The 21757-nt window shown below is 37.8% G+C and overlaps 1 protein-coding gene across 4 annotated transcripts in view; it reads right to left on the reverse strand.

Moving 5' to 3' along the window:
- Nucleotides 1-21757, reverse strand: part of LOC124163637 — a 141050-nt gene that overhangs the window by 77049 nt on the left and 42244 nt on the right. For 2 of the 4 annotated variants that reach the window (XM_046540684.1, XM_046540681.1), the window contains exon 1: nt 46-186. The exons of the other annotated variants lie outside the window; for them this stretch is intronic. In XM_046540684.1, coding sequence (XP_046396640.1) covers nt 46-183 — 138 coding nt within the window. In that variant the 5' untranslated portion in view covers nt 184-186. Of the gene's footprint in view, nt 1-45; nt 187-21757 lie in introns of those variants that run through there. 4 annotated transcript variants of the gene reach the window in all.

A 21757-nucleotide genomic window follows, 5' to 3' on the forward strand; every position in this document is an offset into this window, starting at 1 on the left:
TTTATTTAGCATTCGTAGTAAAGCAGAATACAATTTGCGACTTACAAAGAGGAAGCGCGCACGACTAATACCTGGGAGGATGACCGTACCGCTTCGGAGCTCATCAGCAACTGAACACAGCGCACCGAGCAACCACCTTATATAGCCTTGGCGCCGCAAGCCGTCACTCATCCTCGCAATCATTTTTCAAGTTAAAAAAAACGACCTGAATTGAAATGTTTCTGGATAAACCAAACGCATATTATTCATCCAATTGAATGGTGGATTAAACCCACATTTGACAATGGGCCGACTGAAAATAAAAACTTCACATAATTTCCTCAGTATCACGCGGCATTTGAGACCCCCGAATCACTCAGAAGAAATTATATAAGGCAAAATAATTGCATTAGTGGATACTCAATCATTGCTAGACTTGACTATCTTAAAATATCATCTTTTAAGCATAATTAGTTTACCATTCTCACAGAATTCTTCTTTATCTATTGTTTTCCCTGCAGTTCGGACTGACTCTAAACAACATTTTCGCTGGCATACACGTAATACAAATGACAGCTTATAACTCTTTCAGTGCAAGTACATACTGTATGAAGCTCACCTGTATAATAATTTTTAATGTTAATATGTTCTGGAAGATTCCAGACATCTTTCGATTTCAAAACATTCCAGAATATTCCAGAACAAATGAGAGCATTCTAGAAGGTAAGAGAGAACAAAATCGAGAACTTTCTGAATTTTTTCCGATTTTTCATGAATATTCTACGAATTCAAGTTAAAATAAAACTCCTCTATTATGAACTGTTAAAATACTAGAGTTAAAATGTGTACCTTTTACAATGCTCTAAAACCGAGCACGTTCAACAAATAAATGTTTTGCGTCGTTGTAGTGGGATATATTTAGTCTCGTAATTGAAGCTTTTCTTCTCCTTATTCTTTAAAAATAAACCAATTGAATCGAAATTTTGTATACAGATAGAGAATGTGTCAACAAACATTAGTGACACAGTTCCAATTTATGCTTCCACCCTAGGGGTGGTTTCTATCCCTTCTTGGTAGTGGAAATTATTTTTTCAAAGTTACCCAAGGAAATCGATAAAAGGAAAAAGTATAAGCAAAAAATAAATATTTTTATGGAAAATCGCCACTTCTTCTAATATTTTTTGCGAATAACTCAAAAACTATGCATAACTTTAAGAAAAGTTGTCTCTAATAAAGCAACAAATAACCGTTTTTCTAAAGAATGATCTAAGTTGAATATAAATTGAGATGTGGTCGGTGGTAGGGGACTTTTCTGTGGTGAATACAAATATATGTTCAACGCCAAATAATGGACAAAGATTTGAATTCACAATTATAATGGCCACATCATCTTTTAAGTATATCGCTAGAATAGGCCCATCAAAAGAGCAGTGATAAAAGTTAACTAGAGTTAAATAGAAGAATTATTGTAGGAATTCAATAAATAAAATCGCTAAATAAATAATAATAAACTCAATCGCTGATCTAACTAAATTATATCTATCCTGAATGAATTTTACAATTCAATTATTGGCAAAAAAAAAAGAGCTTCAAAACCTTTAACTGAGTGATACATTCAAAATGAAACGCAAATTCCTTCAAATTGATTTCCTTCCAATACCGGCCGACAGACAAAGGACACGTTGACTATCAACTACTTGAGAATCAAATATTTATAGAGTTCTCCAATAGGAGAAAGAGATCAATTTAAGTGGAATGGAATGATATTCCTAGAAACCAAAACTAGAAGCACAAATCAATATGACCGAATGTGAATTCGGTCGACCTTTCGTTTCCAAATGGCCCGTGGACAAACGAACCTAAAAAAATTCTAAATGGAAAGGTCAGTCAATCCACGCGGTGTGCCTACACGAAGATAGGCAAACGTTATAATCTGCCTCGAGTGTCAGAAGAAAATGCACATGCTACATTCTCATGCTGCAAGCAGGCGAACATAAAATTCCCTATGACCGAGTCTGACACACAAAACCTTCCGCTGAATTCACGCACAGGAAAAAAATGGCAAGGTGTTACCCGTACAACAAGGAGGAGAGAGAACGTACTACTCCCGCTCTGACACCAGGTGTTCCAGATCACAAAACATACCCAAAATGGAAACGCCTGGGCAACAATCCCCCTGGAACAAAGTGAACATTTTCTAGACCGGAAAGGGAGATGAAAGGAAACGAGATGGGGCGGCTAGAGAGGGATGCCCGGTACAGAGCTAAAACCAAACCGATAACCTTAAAAAAAAACTGAGAAAATCATGCTAACTTATACATGAAAATTACCCGAGGACGACGATGCTGTGTTGGGACCAGTCGTACCAAAAACTAAATCGGTGGAACACAACAAAGTTTTTCATTTCATTTAAGTTACATGAAAATTTATCTACAGGTATTCTGATACATCACTTGTCCCTAATCGGAGAGTATCAACAGTTCCAGTTAATAGTAACTTGAATGGTAATGTTCGCGCCATAAGGAGTCCTATGCTGTAATCACCACTCACCTGATTGTTGTTTGTTGGGCGCTCGTGTGGGCGAGAGTTTAATTGTTTTAAGCATTGTTTTCGTGTTTGTTGGCCGTGAACGGCAGTTGTGAATGTGTCATCGTGTAGGGAGGATCTCGAGCCGACGCTGCCTGAGGAGGATATCGACGGGAGCCCGACACTCAGGTCAGTGGTGATTTTGGATGGTGTGGGACTCCCGGCGCATAATAATAAAATATACAGTCCACTTTTTATTTCGTTTGATACTCTCGTGTCGTGTCGCGTACAGGTAATAAAAGATACTTTGTGTCTAAACTGAAAATATAAAATAGAGATTCACTATTATTAAACTTCACCATACCCTGGAGAATATATGCACCTGCATACTATCAAGAAGGGTATCAACAAGACACTGCATTTTTTATATGATTGGTCTTTTCAAAATCTATAGACAAGGCATAGTGTAGTTTTAATTACATCCAAGTGGACAAGGAATAGGACGAACACTACAGAAAATCCGTCTATTAGTGTGATCAAGTTCTTCTTCCGAGGCGAATTTTCACCATTTCTCGTTGCATCGTAAGAAACCATTTGTTTTAATGCTTACAATCCATAGGGTTGGTAATGACATGCTTAAATGCGTTCTAGGAAAAAAATATGCATGCTCCATAAGGGTACAAACGCTGTTACTCACCTGGGTGGGTATTCACGAGATCCTACATAATGGATAAGGGGTTTCTGTCCTTTCATCGATTCAAATTGACACCCAAGTCGACCAACACCCTTTTTTCCTTTCCGTTTAAATGCGTGTCGCAAGAAACCCAAGCACAAGTTGACTTGTAGAGACACGGATATCAGCAAGTTTCTGCGAGTTGGGAAGTTTCACCGAGAAACGAAGGAGAGACGATTTTCATGAAATTTATAAAATTCGTCCATCTATTTGTACTCAAGAGCTCACACTTGGAGCATGCTTCTCCACGGAAGTGAAGCATGGGCAATAACAGCCGCAGAGATATCAAGGATACAGGCCTTCGAAATGTGGCAACACGGAAGAAAGATGAGGATCAAATGGATCGTCGGAGTTAGTAATGAAGAAGTCCTAAGAGGAGTAGGAGAGAAAAGAAGCCTCATGAAAATCTTGATAAGAAGACGGAACAACCTTATAGGTCATATTTTGCGACATAATGGCCTGATCAAGACAATCGTCGAGGGTCAAGTAGATGGGAAGAACAGAAAAGCAAGAACTCGAACAAAATGTATCTAACAGGTGGAGAAGGGTGTGAAGGAGAGGAAGTACGTAGGAGTGAAAAGTATATCCGATAGTAGAATTGAGAGAAGAGCTGCGTCTAACCAATCTTAGGATTGCTGACAGATGATGATGATTTGTTCCCGAAGAATTACAATATATACTTTCGATGCTATCTTTGTTGATAATTTCATTTTTAAATCAGAACTTTTACATAAGCTCTTAATACGACGCACGCCCTTTATGTGTATGAAAAATGAGTTGATTACGATATATACCGGAAAATACGGGAGCGAGGCAGACTGGGGAATAGAGAGCTTGGCAGATGATCTGAGAGTCCCTGGTTCAAATCGCAGTTGAAGCCATCGGACGCCCCGAAATAAAATGCTCAAAATGCAAGTAACCCCTTCCCAGAAAGCGGCACATTAAAACACCTGAGGCTAAATTTTAGATGCGGCCTTTCCATCGAAAACAAACTTCGGGTTGAATCATTGAATGATTAGAGTATCAACGTCATTAAGATAAACTGAATTTTTTTTACTACACGAGGCATGATAAAAATAAAACGTACCCGCAGCAACGCTACAGAATTTTGAATTATTGAAAAAATAAATGTGTACATGACATGAACTCACGTTAGTCAGATTAAAATGGAGCTAAAGGCTAAAGAGCATTCTTTTAGAAATAAAAACATCGACTTTCTTAATTTTCTGGACCGTCATTTTGATAATGAACATGAATTGAATGCGTAAATGAAGCCATAACTTCTTTTACTGCTTACATTTACAAAAATTATTTCTTTATAGTAATGCAGTAATGTAGCCTTCTGTACATTCTGTACACGTCAATTTCTGTTCTGTACACATGGGAGGGCGTGGGGGCGACCCGAGCAGCTTAAAAATTCTGGGAAAATTTTTGAAAAATTACATGCCTGGAAATACAATTTACACATTTTTGTCATTTAAAATTTAACTTTGAGCGGATGCTGTTATTATATTTCAACACTGAAAAATAGTTTTAAATATTTTTTTATTTCTCTGAGGTTTTGGGGGGGGGGAGGCTGAGGACAGGGTGTCCCCTCGTCCCCCCTATAGTTACGCCACTGCATACATCCATGATGGTGGTAAATCCATTCAGGCGGGATTCGAACCCGCGACCTAAATGAGGTGGCATCAAACATGAAAGTGTTCATTCGGCAGAGTTAACTGAAGGAGTGGAGTCCCTCCTCAGGGAGAGCAGCACAGTGAAGTGACTCGGCTCCGTGACCTCGGGGGATCGATAGGGAGAGAGTGGAATGACCCCCGCGAGCAGGGGTTCCCCCCCTTAAAGACGCGTCTATTCGCTGCCCACCCCCCACCTTCCCATCCTAGAAGTGCATCCTCTGCTGAGTGACGAAATCCCGAAGATTGTGTTTGGGACGATAATGAGGCGGATGGAGGGAGATGGAACGTGGTGTGGAGGGGAAAAATAGCGGCAACTCCAGGTGAGGACGATACGACGAAAGCCCGCCGTCCCAACGCCGAAATCTATCCAAACAAGTCCTAAGCCTAGATCTGTTAGTTTCCAACGTGAACTTATATTCCCGCAATAAGATCCTGATTATGGCGTAAATGAATAATAAGACTTCAACTCAGATCGATTGACAATTCATTTAAAGAACATCACATAAGAAGCAAGGGCGTACCCAGGTTCAAAGCTAGTGGGGGGGGAGGTATGGTTTTTCAAGCTATAGGTAATATACAAAACTGAAAATTACAAATAATGACAGGATCAAAGGATCAAATTTTTCCGTCTTTCCGAATGATAGCTCAAGCGATAGGTTTTCAGGGATAAAACGAGTGATCACTCGACCCATCATTTTCTGAATAACACGATCATTCCCATCGTTCTTTTTCCTTTACTTTCCATGTACTCAACTGCCATTTTAATTAAACGTCAGGCGTGGCGTTAAAATCGCTCTTGGCGGCCGTGCGTTTTGATTGGCTGACGGACGGTGCCAGCCATGGTGTCAGCGACGGAAAAAATGAAGTGCCGAGTGTTGGAAAATGGATTGCAAATCCATCGAAGCATCGCGGAAAATGATCGCGTGAAATGGTCATTTTTGCCGCCATCATTTCAGCGATCGCTGGAGCTGTCCCTCGAAAGGGATGAGAAAAATCCGCATGAGATGCAGGTTCTGGATAGTGTGCAAAGATAAACACAATAAATATAATCTTCATTTAAATTCTAAAATATCTTGCTCATCCAACTGAGCGTTCTGGGAACGCATCTTTATCGGTAAAATTTTGCGTTTTATTTGTAACACAACACTAATTTAAAACTTGTGCTATCATCTCAAAATATTTAGCTAAAACATAGAGGATCATTATTTACATTTATGCCTGTACTTAAAAATATTAATACTTTACATTAGATGACATACTTGGGTAAAAAAAAACACCTGAGGATGAGAGTCATAGAGAGCCATATCAATCGGTCGCCGCTCGGACCCCGATGTGAAGATGAGGCTAGAATAGGCTACGAAAAGTCATCCTGAAAACAACTTCGAGGCGGATAACCGGAGAACCATGGAGAGAACTGCAATCCAGCGCTGTGAAAGCCTCAAACAGATTTTGGGTAAAATGTTCGTATTTGAGTTTTAAGAAAATGTTTCGTGTGGTTACCTGATATTCCCTAAAAAAAACTTTTAGAATAGGTTTCACGTGAATAATTAGTCACCAAAAAAGAGAAATTGAGCTTGAGGCATGCGCACCTGAAACGACCGTTGCGAAAAACTCTTTGCTTCGCATGTTATTTTATTTCAAAATTGCATTTTAAACTTCCCAGTTGGTCCTTAAGAGAACGCACCACTACCTATTAGCCTGCCTTTTTTTATATCGTATTCCTTATTTAGAACTTACGCTAACAAACAAAAACTTTCAAGCCACGTATAGTAAACCCATGACATTATTTTCTGAATTTCTATCGTGAAAACTGCTTTTCAGTATAATCTCTGGAGCATATTTGTCGTTTTGATATGCAGTTTTTTGTTCATAAGGGTTTAGTAAAAACTTGCTTAATTTTTCGTGATGAAAGCGTGAGAAAGTGAGAGGGTTTTTGACGCTGTATGCTGTGAACGTAATATCCTCGGAGCCAATAAGTATGTGCAAGGAATAAAACATGAACAGTTTAGCCACTAGTTAACTAATTGTAACGGTGGGTCGGAAATGAAGATACATCGTTATTTAGAGAAAAATATGGCTCATAATAGAGCATTAACAGTATTTCTATGTTGGAATTCAATGAGAGAAGATTGAATTTCCTAATCAATCATTCGGACATATGCAAAACGTTTATACGAAATATACTTCTCCGCATGATATCGCTTTTGTACCTTGTAAAACAGCCTTAGAGAAGACAGATTTTCCTCGAATCGTTGTCGTGACGAAGTAACTTATTCGGGCAATGCTGTTTTTGAATTTTCTACAAGCTTCCAGTATGAACTAAAATATTCCAGAATGTTCCAGAATGAATATTCGAGAATTTTGGGGATTGTTTCAGACTCTTCCAGAAGGTTTACAGTTGTTATTAAAGTTCTTATCCATTTTAATCAAAACTTTCAGAGCAAGATTCCCGACTATGAATGAATAACAAACCAATTATTCAATGGTTAATTCTAAGGAACGCGTTACTTTTTCTGCCGAATGTTTTCACTAGAAAAAAGAATAGTGTCGATTCCCTTTTCAGTATTCACGCATTAAAATAAAATCACCGATTATATTTTCAATATACCAAAGTTTACCGAGAAAATAACATTAATGATAGCAAAAAATGCATTAACTGCAACAAATAACATCAGTAATGGAAGGAAAAACAATTGAAAAATAGGGTTCAATTCGAGAATTCCTTTCACAACTATCTATAAAGCATCTTTTCTCTCCACAGACCGATTACCGGTTACATCGGTATGACAGTATCATGATAAACATTTCACGAGGGAAACATTAAAATATTATAACATTAATTCAAAAGATTAATGTTATATTCGGGGTCTGACCAAACATAACATTTACCTAGCTCCAGGTTGTAACACCCAAAGCAAATAATTACCTACTCACTTCTTTACAGGATCACTCACGTTCTATGTATAGGTGTTGTAAAATATTAATTTCATAAATAATTAAACAGAGCAAAACAAAAATCAAATTAAAAGCCTTATTTTACGTTCATTGAAGGAAATAAAATAAATATGATGATGCTGATTTAGTTGAGTCTTTCTCTTTCTGTATTTAAAGCTTTCTTTTTTCCACGGTTGATATGGAATAGCTAACTTCGCCCGAGCGTATCAAAGGCCAATCCAGTTAGAATTAAATTCTAAGGACTAATTCAGAGGACTTAATCTAGTTAGCAAAGCTAGGTCTCTGTAATAGTAACCCCCACTTCCATTAAGAAAACCAACACGATAAAATAGCGTTATTGGACACGCTATAAATTTTACGATTCCCGGCTTAGGAACTCACCAACAGGAAGACGTCAACCACACGAGAATAATTTTCCTAGGACCCACACAAATATTAATGACAATCAGGAAGGGCTTGGCAAGCAAACGAACCAAACCAGAAATCACGCCACGCTTGAAGCAACCAAATGTTTTTCGCACTAAATTATTTAATCAATTTGAACAAGTGTGTAACGCCTCATGGGGACCGTATAATTTCTCTCCGGCCACTTTTCCGCGGAGTAAAGTGAGATTACTCTGCGGCAATTTCAGCGGCATCGCTGGACACAACCGCAGCTTTACCCCTACTCCTCGACCGCCGCAAAAGGCCCCAACCACACGTCCTTCCTAGTCGATTAACCTAAGTCGTCGCTTCCTTAAAGGCTCCATCATTCCTCCTAAGGCCTCCTCCTCTCTCTAAAGCACTACCCCGTCACAATTGGAGGACCCTCCGAGAGGACGTGACTCAAATCGAAAGTAAGGTTATGTGTGTACACTGCCCTCACTCTCCCCTTCCATAAAGGTAAGGAGTCCTCATGAACCCTTTACTCCCATCTCGAAATCCCAGTTCCATCATGAAGATTGCCTGGTGGAACACACACGATGAAAATTAAGAGGATTCGTACGGGATATTTGAGGTGACATGCACGAAAATCAGGCTATTTAACATAAGGTTTCTTGGTTAATGTAAGTGTAAAGGTACTAGCCACGGTGAAAACTTTACGGGGTAACCTGCAATGCACAACTCGAGCGAAAAATCTACAGAGAAAAAAATGCAACGATGTGAAGCTACCCGCCGTTTAAACGTCCATTAACTCTTGATGCTTGACCTTTATGGACTACATTAAAAATCCTCCGTAAGTTAGGACTACATCTTCTCTTAAACTACCACAGCAAAATTTCTATGCCAATACTTTCATAGCTTACTGCAAAAAACACATGACGTAAACCAAGAGGTTTTGTTCGGAACAGCCCAATAAGCCTAAATTCAAGGCAACATAAGTCAGCAGAGGCTGGATACAAATTGTAAGCTATGACAATAACAATTAATATTAATTAATATAGCTCACATCAATTCGCGCAAATATATGAAACTCACTTCAAGATTATTCTTAATACTACCGTTTTCAAGAGGTTATTTCAAAACAATAATCTCCGTCCTTGCGACTTTAAAAACTACACACAGAAGATTGAAGATCGTGGGTAACACATGCAGCATCATTTCGGTTCAATTCAAATAAAATGATAATTTCAATTTTTCTTTGGCCAATGAGACTCGCAAGTGTCTAGTAATTTTAAATGTTCCCGTTATGGCTCATAGATATTCTATTCCCTCTTCAATTTTACTGCGTCATTATCTAAACCTCCCAGATGATAACAAAATCAAATAATAATCACCAAAAACTAAAATTATTAACTCCGAAATTTTCCACGGGATAAGTACCAAATGATCTTACTGTTTAGTGTAAAGCAAGGTTAAGAAAGAAATAGTGAGATGAAAATCTGACGTTAGATAATTCAAACGTCAACAAACACCCAAGTTGATTTTTTCATGTCATCAAGACACGTAGATATCTAAAACCTTCGTCGATAATAAGATAATTTCAGTTCGAGCAGTAATCATAAAATCCTCTTTAATTATTTCTATCAGCCTCAGTGTATTCATATGTTCATGGGTAATGAATACAAAATATAAGTTTCCATTAAGAGTGCGATTTATGAATGAAAATTTCAGAAAATTCATTGGGTTAAACATGTTTTCTAGAGTGAATTACAGTCGCATAGTGCCAACTACTCTCCTTAGACTGGACGAGCTGTCGCGGTGAAAGAGAAGAGGAAGTGCTAACGCATAGTTCCTCCATCTCCCCTGTTGATGCCAACCGTCCACCCCAACAGTTATTGCAGTTTTATTTAGACACGACGTTTCACTCGCAAGATATTTAGGGCGACAGCTGCGTAATTCTTGCACAGCAGTTTAAATATAAATGGTCACGAGAAAGCGGCCGGTCAATATTACATATAGGGTTAAAGGTATTAAGACACGTTGTAATGCAAATACCATGTTCGTGGAAGAGGGAGTTGCTTTCACTTAATTTCAGCCTCATAATTTACACCAAAGGGGTTCAGACACGGAAATCAATGTAAATCATTTCCACTCGGACGCTTGTTTAAAGTAATAAAGAGTGGAAGTGTTACTTGCAAATGAATAGGGCGAAAATGAAGAAAAATCTGGTTCCGGTGTTTTCAAAGAAAGGAGGAAAATTCAAGAGTCATAATCGAGGAAGTTCACCCCATATTCAGTTCCGTAATATAATACTGCTCAACGATGCTACTAAATCTGCAAGGGAATCATACATTCTCAAGAGATGATTCCACCGATTTCCTTGAATTGATGTTAACTACAACGAAGTCTGTTAAACCGCAAAATATTCATATGATCCGTACACCAATTCATTTTTAAAATACTTATTGCATTAACTTTGTGTTTTTGTGTCAACAACTCGCCAAGTTGATGAAGTAACTCGATTACCGTCTCGTTAGGAAGAGAAATCTAGTTCCAACTCACAAATCATTCTATCAGAGAGAACGTGTAAGTTTGCGACAATATTCCTCCATAGCATGGATAGTTGTATGCATGAAAAACTAACAAAAATACAAAGAAAAATATCTGCATCCACCATTCAGTGATATCTTGACGCCATCGCCGCAGTGACAAAGGTATTATCTGAATATACAAATACGAACCTAAAAAAGAGGCCGAAGTATCTTTTTTTATTCTCCAATCTCCAGACTTCCCTCTACTAAGACAATTGTGAATTATAATTAGCGCTTGCACATGAAAAAATAAATAACCACTCGACGTAATGGGTTATTTCTAAAAACGAAGATCCTGGCTAGGGAGAGCCGCGACGAAAGCCACTATTCAAGGACGCGAGCGAGGTCATAAACGGTGAGGGCGTAAATTTAACAGACGTATGACAGCGATCAATTCCTGAACTACTCCTCAGATCCCGTTACACTTTTATGCCGCAATAAAAAAATCACTAATTTGCAAAATTTACGATACAATATAGAGTCAAATTATCGCCCTCATTGGAAAACAAATTTCGAGAGGGATTCCTTTCATGAAAGGGAAGAGGAGTAATGACGGAATGAACAGCTTTCGATTTTTTTTATCGTCTCGTTAAAATGACAAAGGGACAGTTATGCGAGGATAAAATAATTCCCAGAAATAATTCCATCGAATTTGATATGCGAGGAGCAACCGGAAATGAGTTCAAAATACTCACAGACAGACGCTCAGACTAATATTATGTTACTTTTGAGAATATTTTTGTGAATTGAATTAAAGAATTTTCTGTGGTTATACTAAATCTATTTGTTTATTTTTTAGGATTTCTCCTCAGATATTTAAGTGAACTCCTTTTGAGATTTTTTGTTTCAATACAATACAACTATATAACGAGGGAGTATGAATCAACTCCACTTGCAAAATAAACTTTAAAATTTGCACCCAATATAAGAGAATGAGATACTTATATTTCAGACTTACGGTGCGCTACAATCGGTAATAAATTGTGAAACAAAAGCTTGAAATACATCATGATATGAAAAATGTACCTTAATTCGGCTGTAAAAAGCCTGTCTCCCGAGGAGATCGTATAAAAATCTCACACATTTTGCAAAATTTGAATATTTCATTCAACCGACTTAAAATAATATTTTGGATGAAATTCGGACAAAAATTGTTCTTATTTCAATAAGTCATTAGAAGCCTATATGACGATAATAAATATCAGCAATCGGTCAATAAAAGTATTTTTTAATTAAGCCGTTTTCATTTTAATCCCTCTATATTAGATCAAAAAGGAATTCGTACAGAAGAGAAAACCTGAAATTTATAATTCCAATGGAAGCAATTTCAGAGAAACGAGAAGTTACGGAATTTGAGGAGATTCCATAAGTGATGAGGACGGAATTTGAAACTTAGGAACTGAACATATGAGTATTGAGAAGGGAAAGACTGTCGTGGGATTTGAATCGAAGAGCAGAAAGGATTATTGTAAGGATCGTCAGGAGGATATCCAATGATGGTCGATTGGAAAACTAGGTTAGTGTTGAGATCCGACTAAGCAGGGCAGGGAAGTCTAGGGGACAGAGGGGATGGCCCACGGTTGGTGGGATCAATATGGTGCCAGAAGGATAGGGCAAAGGTCAACATCCCATTGCATTGCGAAACTAACCATTCCGATGAAGTAAAGAGGGCAATAACCGCAGCTGGCGTTGTTAACCTGTCGAAGAAAACGACTAAAATGTAGCCTGGTAAGAAACAATGCAGGTGTACACTTAAATATAATTGCTATCTTGTATGAAGGCCGTATTACAAGGGGCGCGCAATTGCACAATCTAACGTATCTACGAAGACGCAGTCAAAATTGCGTCGTATGAATTGCTAGAACGCATGCGAGAATGCATGGTAAAATAGCCCATCCTAATTTCTTTCGTGCATTTACGCAATTGCACGCCGTAATGAGAAATTAATGCACTTTGAACCCGCGCAATTACGTGCCCCGTGTAAAACGGTCTTAAGAGTGATATTGCATCGTTATTCAAAATGTACGTGAAACTTGCTGCAATTTATTTGTCTAAAATATATTATTTGAAGCAAAATTCATTGTAAAAACACTTTCAGAATTGAAGTTGCAGTTAATAAAGGCGCGGAGTTTGGCAATAATTGTAATTTAACGCACAGTTAAATTTTTGGAAGTTTTAAATGGCTTATTCTTTCACAAAAGCAAATAAAATGACAACTGACTTTCAGCAAGTTACTAACGTAAATTTATTTCAGCGTAACTTAATTTATGTTTTACAGATCAATTACAACGGTGATCGATGACGAGCAATGACCAGTGCAACAACGTATACTGAAGCGTGTAAATTTATTACATTGTTCATTAATTCAATGAATAAATTGCTTGGCTTACATAGCAAAAGAGTCTTGAAGAAACCATTTTCAATATATATATTTTCAACAACTCCCTGAACATAAACTCTAGAGCGCGTAAGTCTCCCGAAAGAGAGCTGCATTTTTTTTTCATTTAGAGCCTCATTTAAAAAAAGATAAGGTACCCTAATCCTCTCTTATGCACCGTACAAAATAATTCGTGCAGTTGCGTAACACTAAATTCTCTTATTTTAAACCTTGACCAGGCCTTGAAATGTTAGAAATATTAAGTTCTGTACCCGAAAACAAAATCTTGTAAATCAAAGTAGAAGAGAAAAAATATTAGTATCAAGAAAGCATACAAGTATCTTTAACGAAAATTTAACTTAAAACCCAAATGATGAATTAAAAACTCAAAAATCCAATGTTCCTCTATAATGGCTCGTATTCCTGGGAGACACCAAGCCAATTTTTCGCACAAACGCACATGGAATGAGAAGATGAATGGAGAAGACAAATAATAGCCTACCATGTGTAAACATATCCAAGAAATCGATAAGGTGATGCCTTCTTCATCATTAATCAAACCCCTACTCATGTTTACAGGTGGTTGTTCCCTTCTTGACACCATTCAAGCGTCGGAATTGTGTCCAAAATATTAATGACGCAGACCCCACATCACGTGACACTCCTAAAGGGTCTAGACAGCAGCGGATCTTCCCATTCAACGCTGAGAAGAGCGCTTAACACCTCATCTTCCGCATGCATTTTCAAGGCCTCGATGTATGAAAATACGGATAGCATGATCGTCATGCCCATCCCAGATCATGCCAAGACCTTTAGTGATAATAACAAAAATAATAAGATGTCTTTATTTGGGCGAGGTTGAGACTAATTAGTCCCCTCTTCCACCTAACCCCTCGATAGCGTCAATGCAAACATTTAAAAACGGTAAATAAAAGTTTACAATAAAAAAAATATACAGTAATCAGTATTGGAGAAATGTCAAACAAGATAAACAAATATGTGTAGAAATTTGAGGAAACCTTTCTCAGTAAGGCAATAGAGTTAACAGTTACGAGGTACGTTCGGATAGTAAGTTCAAAAAGAGGAAGTACAGATACTTCTAAGAAATGTATAGCATACATATCTACCACTCTTACAATATTTTTCGACGTAGATCCCGTGATTTTCCAAGTATTTATCATAGCACGGCACAGGTTTTTGTATACCCTCTTCGTAGTTAATTGCCGCCAGTGTAGTCATCCATGACAGTGGCGTAACTACGGGGGGGGGGGGATGAGGGGATGTATTCCCCCCCAAAAGCCTCTGAGAAATTAAAAAAAATTACCGAGTAGCCCGATGATCTTCCACACTCAGATGCCCAAGGTCCTGACTTCCAGCGGAATGCAAAAGGGATCCTTACGAGCGTAGAAAGTGGAGGGAGAGGTGGGGTTGCCACTAAAAGCCGGCGAGCTTGGATCGACACGACCGGGGAATGGGGAGGACAAATGAAGAGCGCGTCACCATGGAAACCAAGATCGGTGAGAGGGTGGGGACGGCAAAGAGCCAAGGGTGAAGAGGACAAGGAGAGGGTGGTTGAGACAAAAGAAGTACGAAGCGAACATGTAAGAGTGGGGGAGCACCCTCTGCACTTTCGACTGTTTGAGGACGCCGATGTGAGTTAAGGTGCGAATGAAAAAGTAGTGTCTCGAGTTTCGCTCATGAGTTCAAGACTGGTTTTCACGCGGGGTTTGAGCAGGTTGCAGCCGGAAAATCAGCTTACAGTGAATAAACAAAGGCTTTCTTCCACGCTCACGGAGCGTCATAAAAATCCTCATATCTCGCCATCTTCAAAATATTACGCAAGAAATCATTCCACACATTCCGCTTGCATTTTTGCTCTTCCACCACCGAGGCAAGTTTCCAGAAGAAAAAAATATTTGCTTAAGCTCACTATAAAGTGATTAGGTAAGAGAAATAATTCCTCAGGCTGTGGAAATTCAAGCTTATTGGATTATTAGGGAAATGAATTATGATTTTGTTCACGCATCTAGTGAACACATTTTTACTTGTAGAAAAGTTTCTCGGGATTTACATCGGTTGATGTTTTCCATGTCTCCCGACGTTTCGAGCTGCGACTTGCAGTTCATCCTCAGGAGATCTTCCAAAGATCCCCTGAGGATGAACAGCAAGTCGCTGCTCGAAACGTCGAACTTTTCTACAACTGATACGCCGGGAAAACCTAAGATAATAAATATTTTGACTTGTTTTACTTCCTACCATTGAATCAGGGATGTTCCAACCTCGCAGTACATATATATGCTTAACTAAATCTGGTTTTCCTTGATCGAAGCTTTCGCGGCTCGTGGTGATTAAAAAAGGGTGACATACGGGTGTATGCCGCGAGTCGTAGTGGAGATTGCCCCGATCGGTCGCGAAACGTCGGGGCAATCTCCACTGCGACACTCGGAATACAGTATGTCACTCTCATTTAAATCTGGTTTTCTTACCAATGCATAATAAATAGTGACTCGAAAAGAAGACCTAAAAATAAGATATTCCATTGCTTTCTAGCAATTACAAGAGATATAATAATAATAATAATATCGTTTATTTTCGTAGGCACTGGGGCCCATGAGAAAATATAAGTACATCTTTCTACATTTCACATTGAGATAGATAAATAAAAGAAAAGTAAATAAATATATATACATATACAGTCAAATGTGAACAGTGCATATCGCCTAGTACATGAAAGAAACAATACAATATTTTCGACAAAAAAAATAATAATAAATAATCGCACTTCGATATAACATACTAATTACAAAATTTAAGGTGACAAACAAAAGAAATATGAACAAGAGATATGAACATAAGAAAGTGAATATAAACAAGAAATATGAACATAAGAAAGTGAATATAAACAAGAAATATGAGCATAAGAAAGTGAATATAAACAATAAATATGAACATAAGAAAGTGAATATAAACAAGAAATATGAACATAAGAAAGTGAATATAAACAAAAGAAATTTAACTTGGGGATAAGGAGGCATTCTTCAGAAACCCATATGTGCTGTGTTTGAACCTATTGATATTTGTACTGCTTCTTATTTGGGCTGGGAGAGAGTTCCATATTTGTGAGGCGGTTACTATGAATGATTTGTTCATATGAGGCAGAAATGCACCGAGATAGGAGGCACTGTTAGCACTCGAAAAGATATACGTTGGCGATTTGTAAAAGAATTCAACAAAGAATTCCAATGCAGTTCATAGGCAGAAATCAATATTTACTATCATATTATAGCCTAAAAATGTAACAGTCTAGAACTGCATGATGGCAAACATCCAAGACATAGCGTGCCTTCTATTTCATCATCCATTTGCATTTCCACTTCCCTGCTTAACATATGGTTTTTATGAAAGATAATTTTACTATATAATTACAATCAAGCAGTTCCCCTAATATTTTCAGAATGTAGACCACCTCCGGTTCCTCAGTAGTTCCTGATAAAACAGAACAATAATAATCATCTATGACATTTGTTTCTTATATTTGGATTTTTCGGAGGAGATCCTAACGAAAGATATTGAGAGGTATTGCATACCCCAAGGGACATATGTAACAAACTGAACCTATTCCCCATAAAAACGATTTTAATATGCCCCTGTATAAGTTTTAACCTATAGATTACCAATATTTGCAGCAACCGAAAACATTTATTTTAACATGTTTACAGATAATCCATAATTAATAGAGATAACATATTGTTTTATCAACTGCTAGAAACTTCTGCGGATCATTGAGTTAATATTATTTACCTTTTGGGTAATACCATAGAGTAAGTATATACTCACTCTATAGTACTTACTCTACGGTAATACACGCGGATACTCTAAGGAGGCATTCACTGATGGAGAGAATCTAGTTAATAATTTACGAAGACGTTGGAATTATTCAAAAGTAAAATAGAGATAATTATATTGCTTTCTACGCACGTAAGTTATATATGAGCTAACTACCCCATAAATACTTTTTCGTTTCATTCCTCGAAAAAAAAACCATCGCCAGTTTTCTAGCAATAGCTATAAAACCAAGTGGTTATCTTTCTAAAATGTATTCTCTATTAGACAAAATAAATCCAGCGTCAATAACACTAAGGATGTCTAATTGAACCAACAAGGTGTGCGACATCGCGATATCTTTTTTAAATGGCGCAGTCGTGGCACACGCTCACGTGGTGTTTGTCTGGCAGGGACGTTGGTGGGCCTGAGACAAAAAGATAAGTCATGTTTGTTTGCCTTCGAAGGCAGTCACGGAGAGTTGAGGGATAGGGAGGAAGTATGCAAGGAGAGAAGAGGGGAGGGGAAACCTTTTGAAAGAGGGTAGGGGTGTGAGGGCGATGGCAGGGGAGGGGTAAATGGGAGAAGAAGCGAGAGAGAAACCATTCCTCCAACAGGGAAATAATCACACGCTGACAAACACTGCCGGAACTATAACACGGCATCATAAAGGGCGATCGCATCCGAAACGGGAAATGATGCCGGAAAGTGGCACGGAAACAAAAGAGCATCACTACACGCTACTCTGCGTGTATCCATTTCTCCTATCGAAGGATTTAGGCAACGTTCTTTTAGGAAAGCAGAAAGCGATGAGAACATGCGTGGTTTCGTCCCTAGCGGGAGGAGTTATTAAACGGTTAAGATGACGCATCACCCACACTAGACCGGTCGCATTTTGTCTTTTTTTCGTGACATACTACTCGTTTAAAACTTAGAAGCATTTAGACACCTCGAGGGCATAAAGAGTGGACTCTTATCAACGTTTATCAAGCTAATCAAGCATACATAATTCACTACGGATAAAAGATACAGTTTCCGGCGTAATTGGGTGGAAATCTTTGATATTTAACATTATGAAAGCACTCGTCTATTCCCACATTTCTTTTACCGATCCAGGTTTCAGCACACAATGCAATTTTCAAGGTCTAAATAAAGGCCTTGAAAACGGCTTTATGTTCCAAAACCTGGGTCAGTAGAAATTATTAAGTGTGGGAATGCGCAAAAGCTTTCATCGTGCTAAATCATTGAAAACCTCGGAGAAAATTCTGCGGTAAAATATTCATAACTATGAGTAAAGGTAAATTTTGACAAGTCCCTTCACAATGATAATAAACGTAAGAGATAGAAGATGGGCTCCTTCCACATCCGACCCTTCGCACGTCAAAGGAAAAAAGACAGAGACTGTTTCTTAGGCAACAGTTTCCCAAATGGAACATTTCAGCGTGGCAATGTTTTCAAACGCTAATGCAACGGAAGTGCCTCTATCGAAGATTCTAGTCTAATTTTGTCCAAAGACCTACTTTTCTCTTGAGAAACTAGATTTTTTCAATACCTACGCCAAAGGGAAAATGCCTCCAATCACGGCGCCAACAAATATCGGAACCAATCATCACTACACCAAGTGCTAATACTGAAAACCTGACATAACATACAAATCAAAGGTAATACACAGAAAATTTCTAAAAATTTTAAAACCAAAGGCTTCAATAATTGATTACATCAATATTTTTTCTATCACTTCCGATAATTACCAAAGTTATACCACTATTCGAACAATTATATCCGAAGGTAGCAAGTCTAAATGAGCATATTGAATAACCTATAGGTCAGCCTCCCCGCACATTATAAAAATTACAATGAAGAAACATAGGAATATAACTTAGGACTTGACATAGCAATCCGAAAATCATCTAGTAAACTCCGTATTTAAATAATAAGGAATAAACTAAAAATTATACTTTTAAATCACAAATATCTCGATTATATACTCACAATCGTATCAAAGAAAATATAACTTATGAAAAGTATTATTTCTAAAATTTCAATATGTCAATATTAGCATGTCAAATTTGAATGTAAAAAAGCCTTGGTCTACGATTCTGGTAATATCAGTCATCTGCCATTTAAAATCGAGAGATAGTATCCACGACGTTTTTTTACATTTCCTAAGGAAACATAGCGAGTATTCATTCATATGCAATCATATAAATCAATATGGACAATTGGCATCGCTCAATCTTGCGCATATTCTTAATAAATTCATACAATATAGTAATAGATCCCAACAAATTATCTGCAGTTCCAAAAAGGTAACGTAAGTCTTTGAACTGCAATACCAATGCCTTATCTATTTTCTCTAAGTTTCAACTCACCATTATTTTCCTTTACAGAGAGGAGTGCCAAATTTACAGAGGTTGGCTGCGATCTATCACGGGGACTAGCCAGAGCGAAGAGAAGGCAACGGAGTAATCCAATCATGAGGAGAGCACTAGAAGTGTTGCACATAAAATGTTTAACGAGCGACGGGACGCCGTGAGGTGTGAGACTTTGCTCTCAAAATGTCGTACAAAGAGAGAACGCCAAAAAAAAGAAGCACTTAATGCACACGCCCACTCGCTTCCGCCCTTATCTCCTCGAATCATCGATCGATTCAATTCGAGAATATCGCAAGCCGAACGCGAAAGGACGCGCTGTCATTATTTTCGGCACGACGAGCAGCCGAAAGACATTGGATACGCCAATACTCTTCGGAAGCATCCCCTAGAACAACGGATTTCATTCTGTAATCCCAAGTGTACCATTAAATTGCCACCTTTTTTCTTCCAACTAATAGGTTGTTTACCGAACTCGCCACTGTCGCTTTTAATTCTATCAAATATTAGCCTCAGAATGTCGAAGATTCTTTCATCATGATCCTCTTGCCTGTTTCAAAAATAAAAAGACTTCGAAATCTTTATATTTCAGGGAAAGATATTTCCCTGAGACAAAGAAAGCAAATTGTTTATGGTTGCGTTAAATGGATAAATAAAAATTGATTTTGCAGTAAGAATTAATTTCGTGGAGCAAAGGGTCAATTTAATTTTTTCAACGGAGAGTAAAATGTTAATTTGCAATGGTGAAGTATAAATTAATTAAATCAAAATAAAAAATTCCGGGTTTGTCGCCACTTTGAGAATATCATTAAGTTATCATGTTAATCGTATGGTATGGTATGGTATTTTGGAGGAGGCGACCGACAACTGAGGTCATTTGCGCCATGAGATAAAGGTAGAAAAGGAAGTGTGAAGAGAAACCCGGTGTCGGCATTAGCCTGGTTTTAACGAAAGGCGTCAAGGGGACCACGGCTTGACGTCCCATACGACGGACGGAGTGTTGCGCCTGAAATATCCTCCACAAAACATTCAGGCAGGGATCGGGCAGTTTCTGAAAATTCCCTGCCACCGCCGGGATTTGAACCCGAGCCAACGGGATGGAAAGCCAACACTCAAGCCACCTCACAAATACGATTGTGTTAAATAAATGATGAGCAAAAGTTATCAAGAAAACCAATAGAACCGATCTGGAAGCGAAAAATGGTTAGATGTACCGGGGAAGTGAGAAAAATTTCATCCCGAATCGAAGTCTGGGAGCTTCCGAACATCTCTCGAAAGTTAGCGACCGATGAGGACAATAGTGCGAGAGAGTGGAACGCCATAATGAAATTTCTCGAGACGGGAAGCGATAAGCGAGATTCTTGGTATTTCGACGGGGAGGAGAAAGAAATGAAAACCCCAACCGTATCCCCCATTGGCGATTGCGTATATGCCCCCCCTGTTCCCACTGGAAGCCGGAGAAGGAAAACCAACAATAAATAACGACGAACGATTTTAGAATAAAGGTAAAGTTAAACTTTTCTACAAACATACTTCATTCTTCAACTGTACCACGACACCAAATGACGTACCATTACAACTTAATACTTGGTTACAACGACAAAACGGATATACGGAAGAAATGGGATTCTATTAAACCCAGATTTCATTCCCTTCCAATTTAATTGTGAAAGTGAAACTTAATCTTAATAGATAAACAGGCAACATCACATACACGAGTTGTAAAATAGTCTAATATAATATTAACAATATTGTAATGAGATTTACATTTTTTTAATTTTCAGTACATTTCTTAGCCAAATTAAATTTCACAGAAATAAATCATAACGAAAAGAATAGTACAGAGGTTTATCCTTATCACGATTATATTTTTATATATTCGGTTTCGAATTTTGCAAAAAAGACTAATTTGGAATATAAGTTAACTTTTAGTGTATTTTTATGCAATAAATATACAATATACACATTTAATTATGCATGGTTATATCTTAATATTTTTAGTATACACCTTTTTTTGGTTATCTAAACTCTCGGAAGTAGTTTAAAAGTCTTTAACTTTGACTTTGTAGCCTACTGATAGCCAAAATGCTGTCTAATTTATTGTTGTTATTATTATTATATTAATAATCATTTTACACTCAATAACGGTAGGAGGCTCGCCACTGGTCTACGACCTGACATAATATTTATTTTTTCATTTAATAGTTGGTTAGAGAACATAAGTGAAGTAATACTATGAGAACCTTACCGCAGTAAAAAAATTATGAAGTATTTAATAAGCGAAAAAACGGATCAGAGAACATTTTATTTCAAGACAGCAATTGCTAAAGCCGAAAGAAAACTATATTCTCCCACTCAAT

Source organism: Ischnura elegans, chromosome 8, assembly GCF_921293095.1.
Source record: "Ischnura elegans chromosome 8, ioIscEleg1.1, whole genome shotgun sequence".
In the NCBI taxonomy this organism is placed as follows: Eukaryota; Metazoa; Arthropoda; class Insecta; order Odonata; family Coenagrionidae; genus Ischnura; species Ischnura elegans.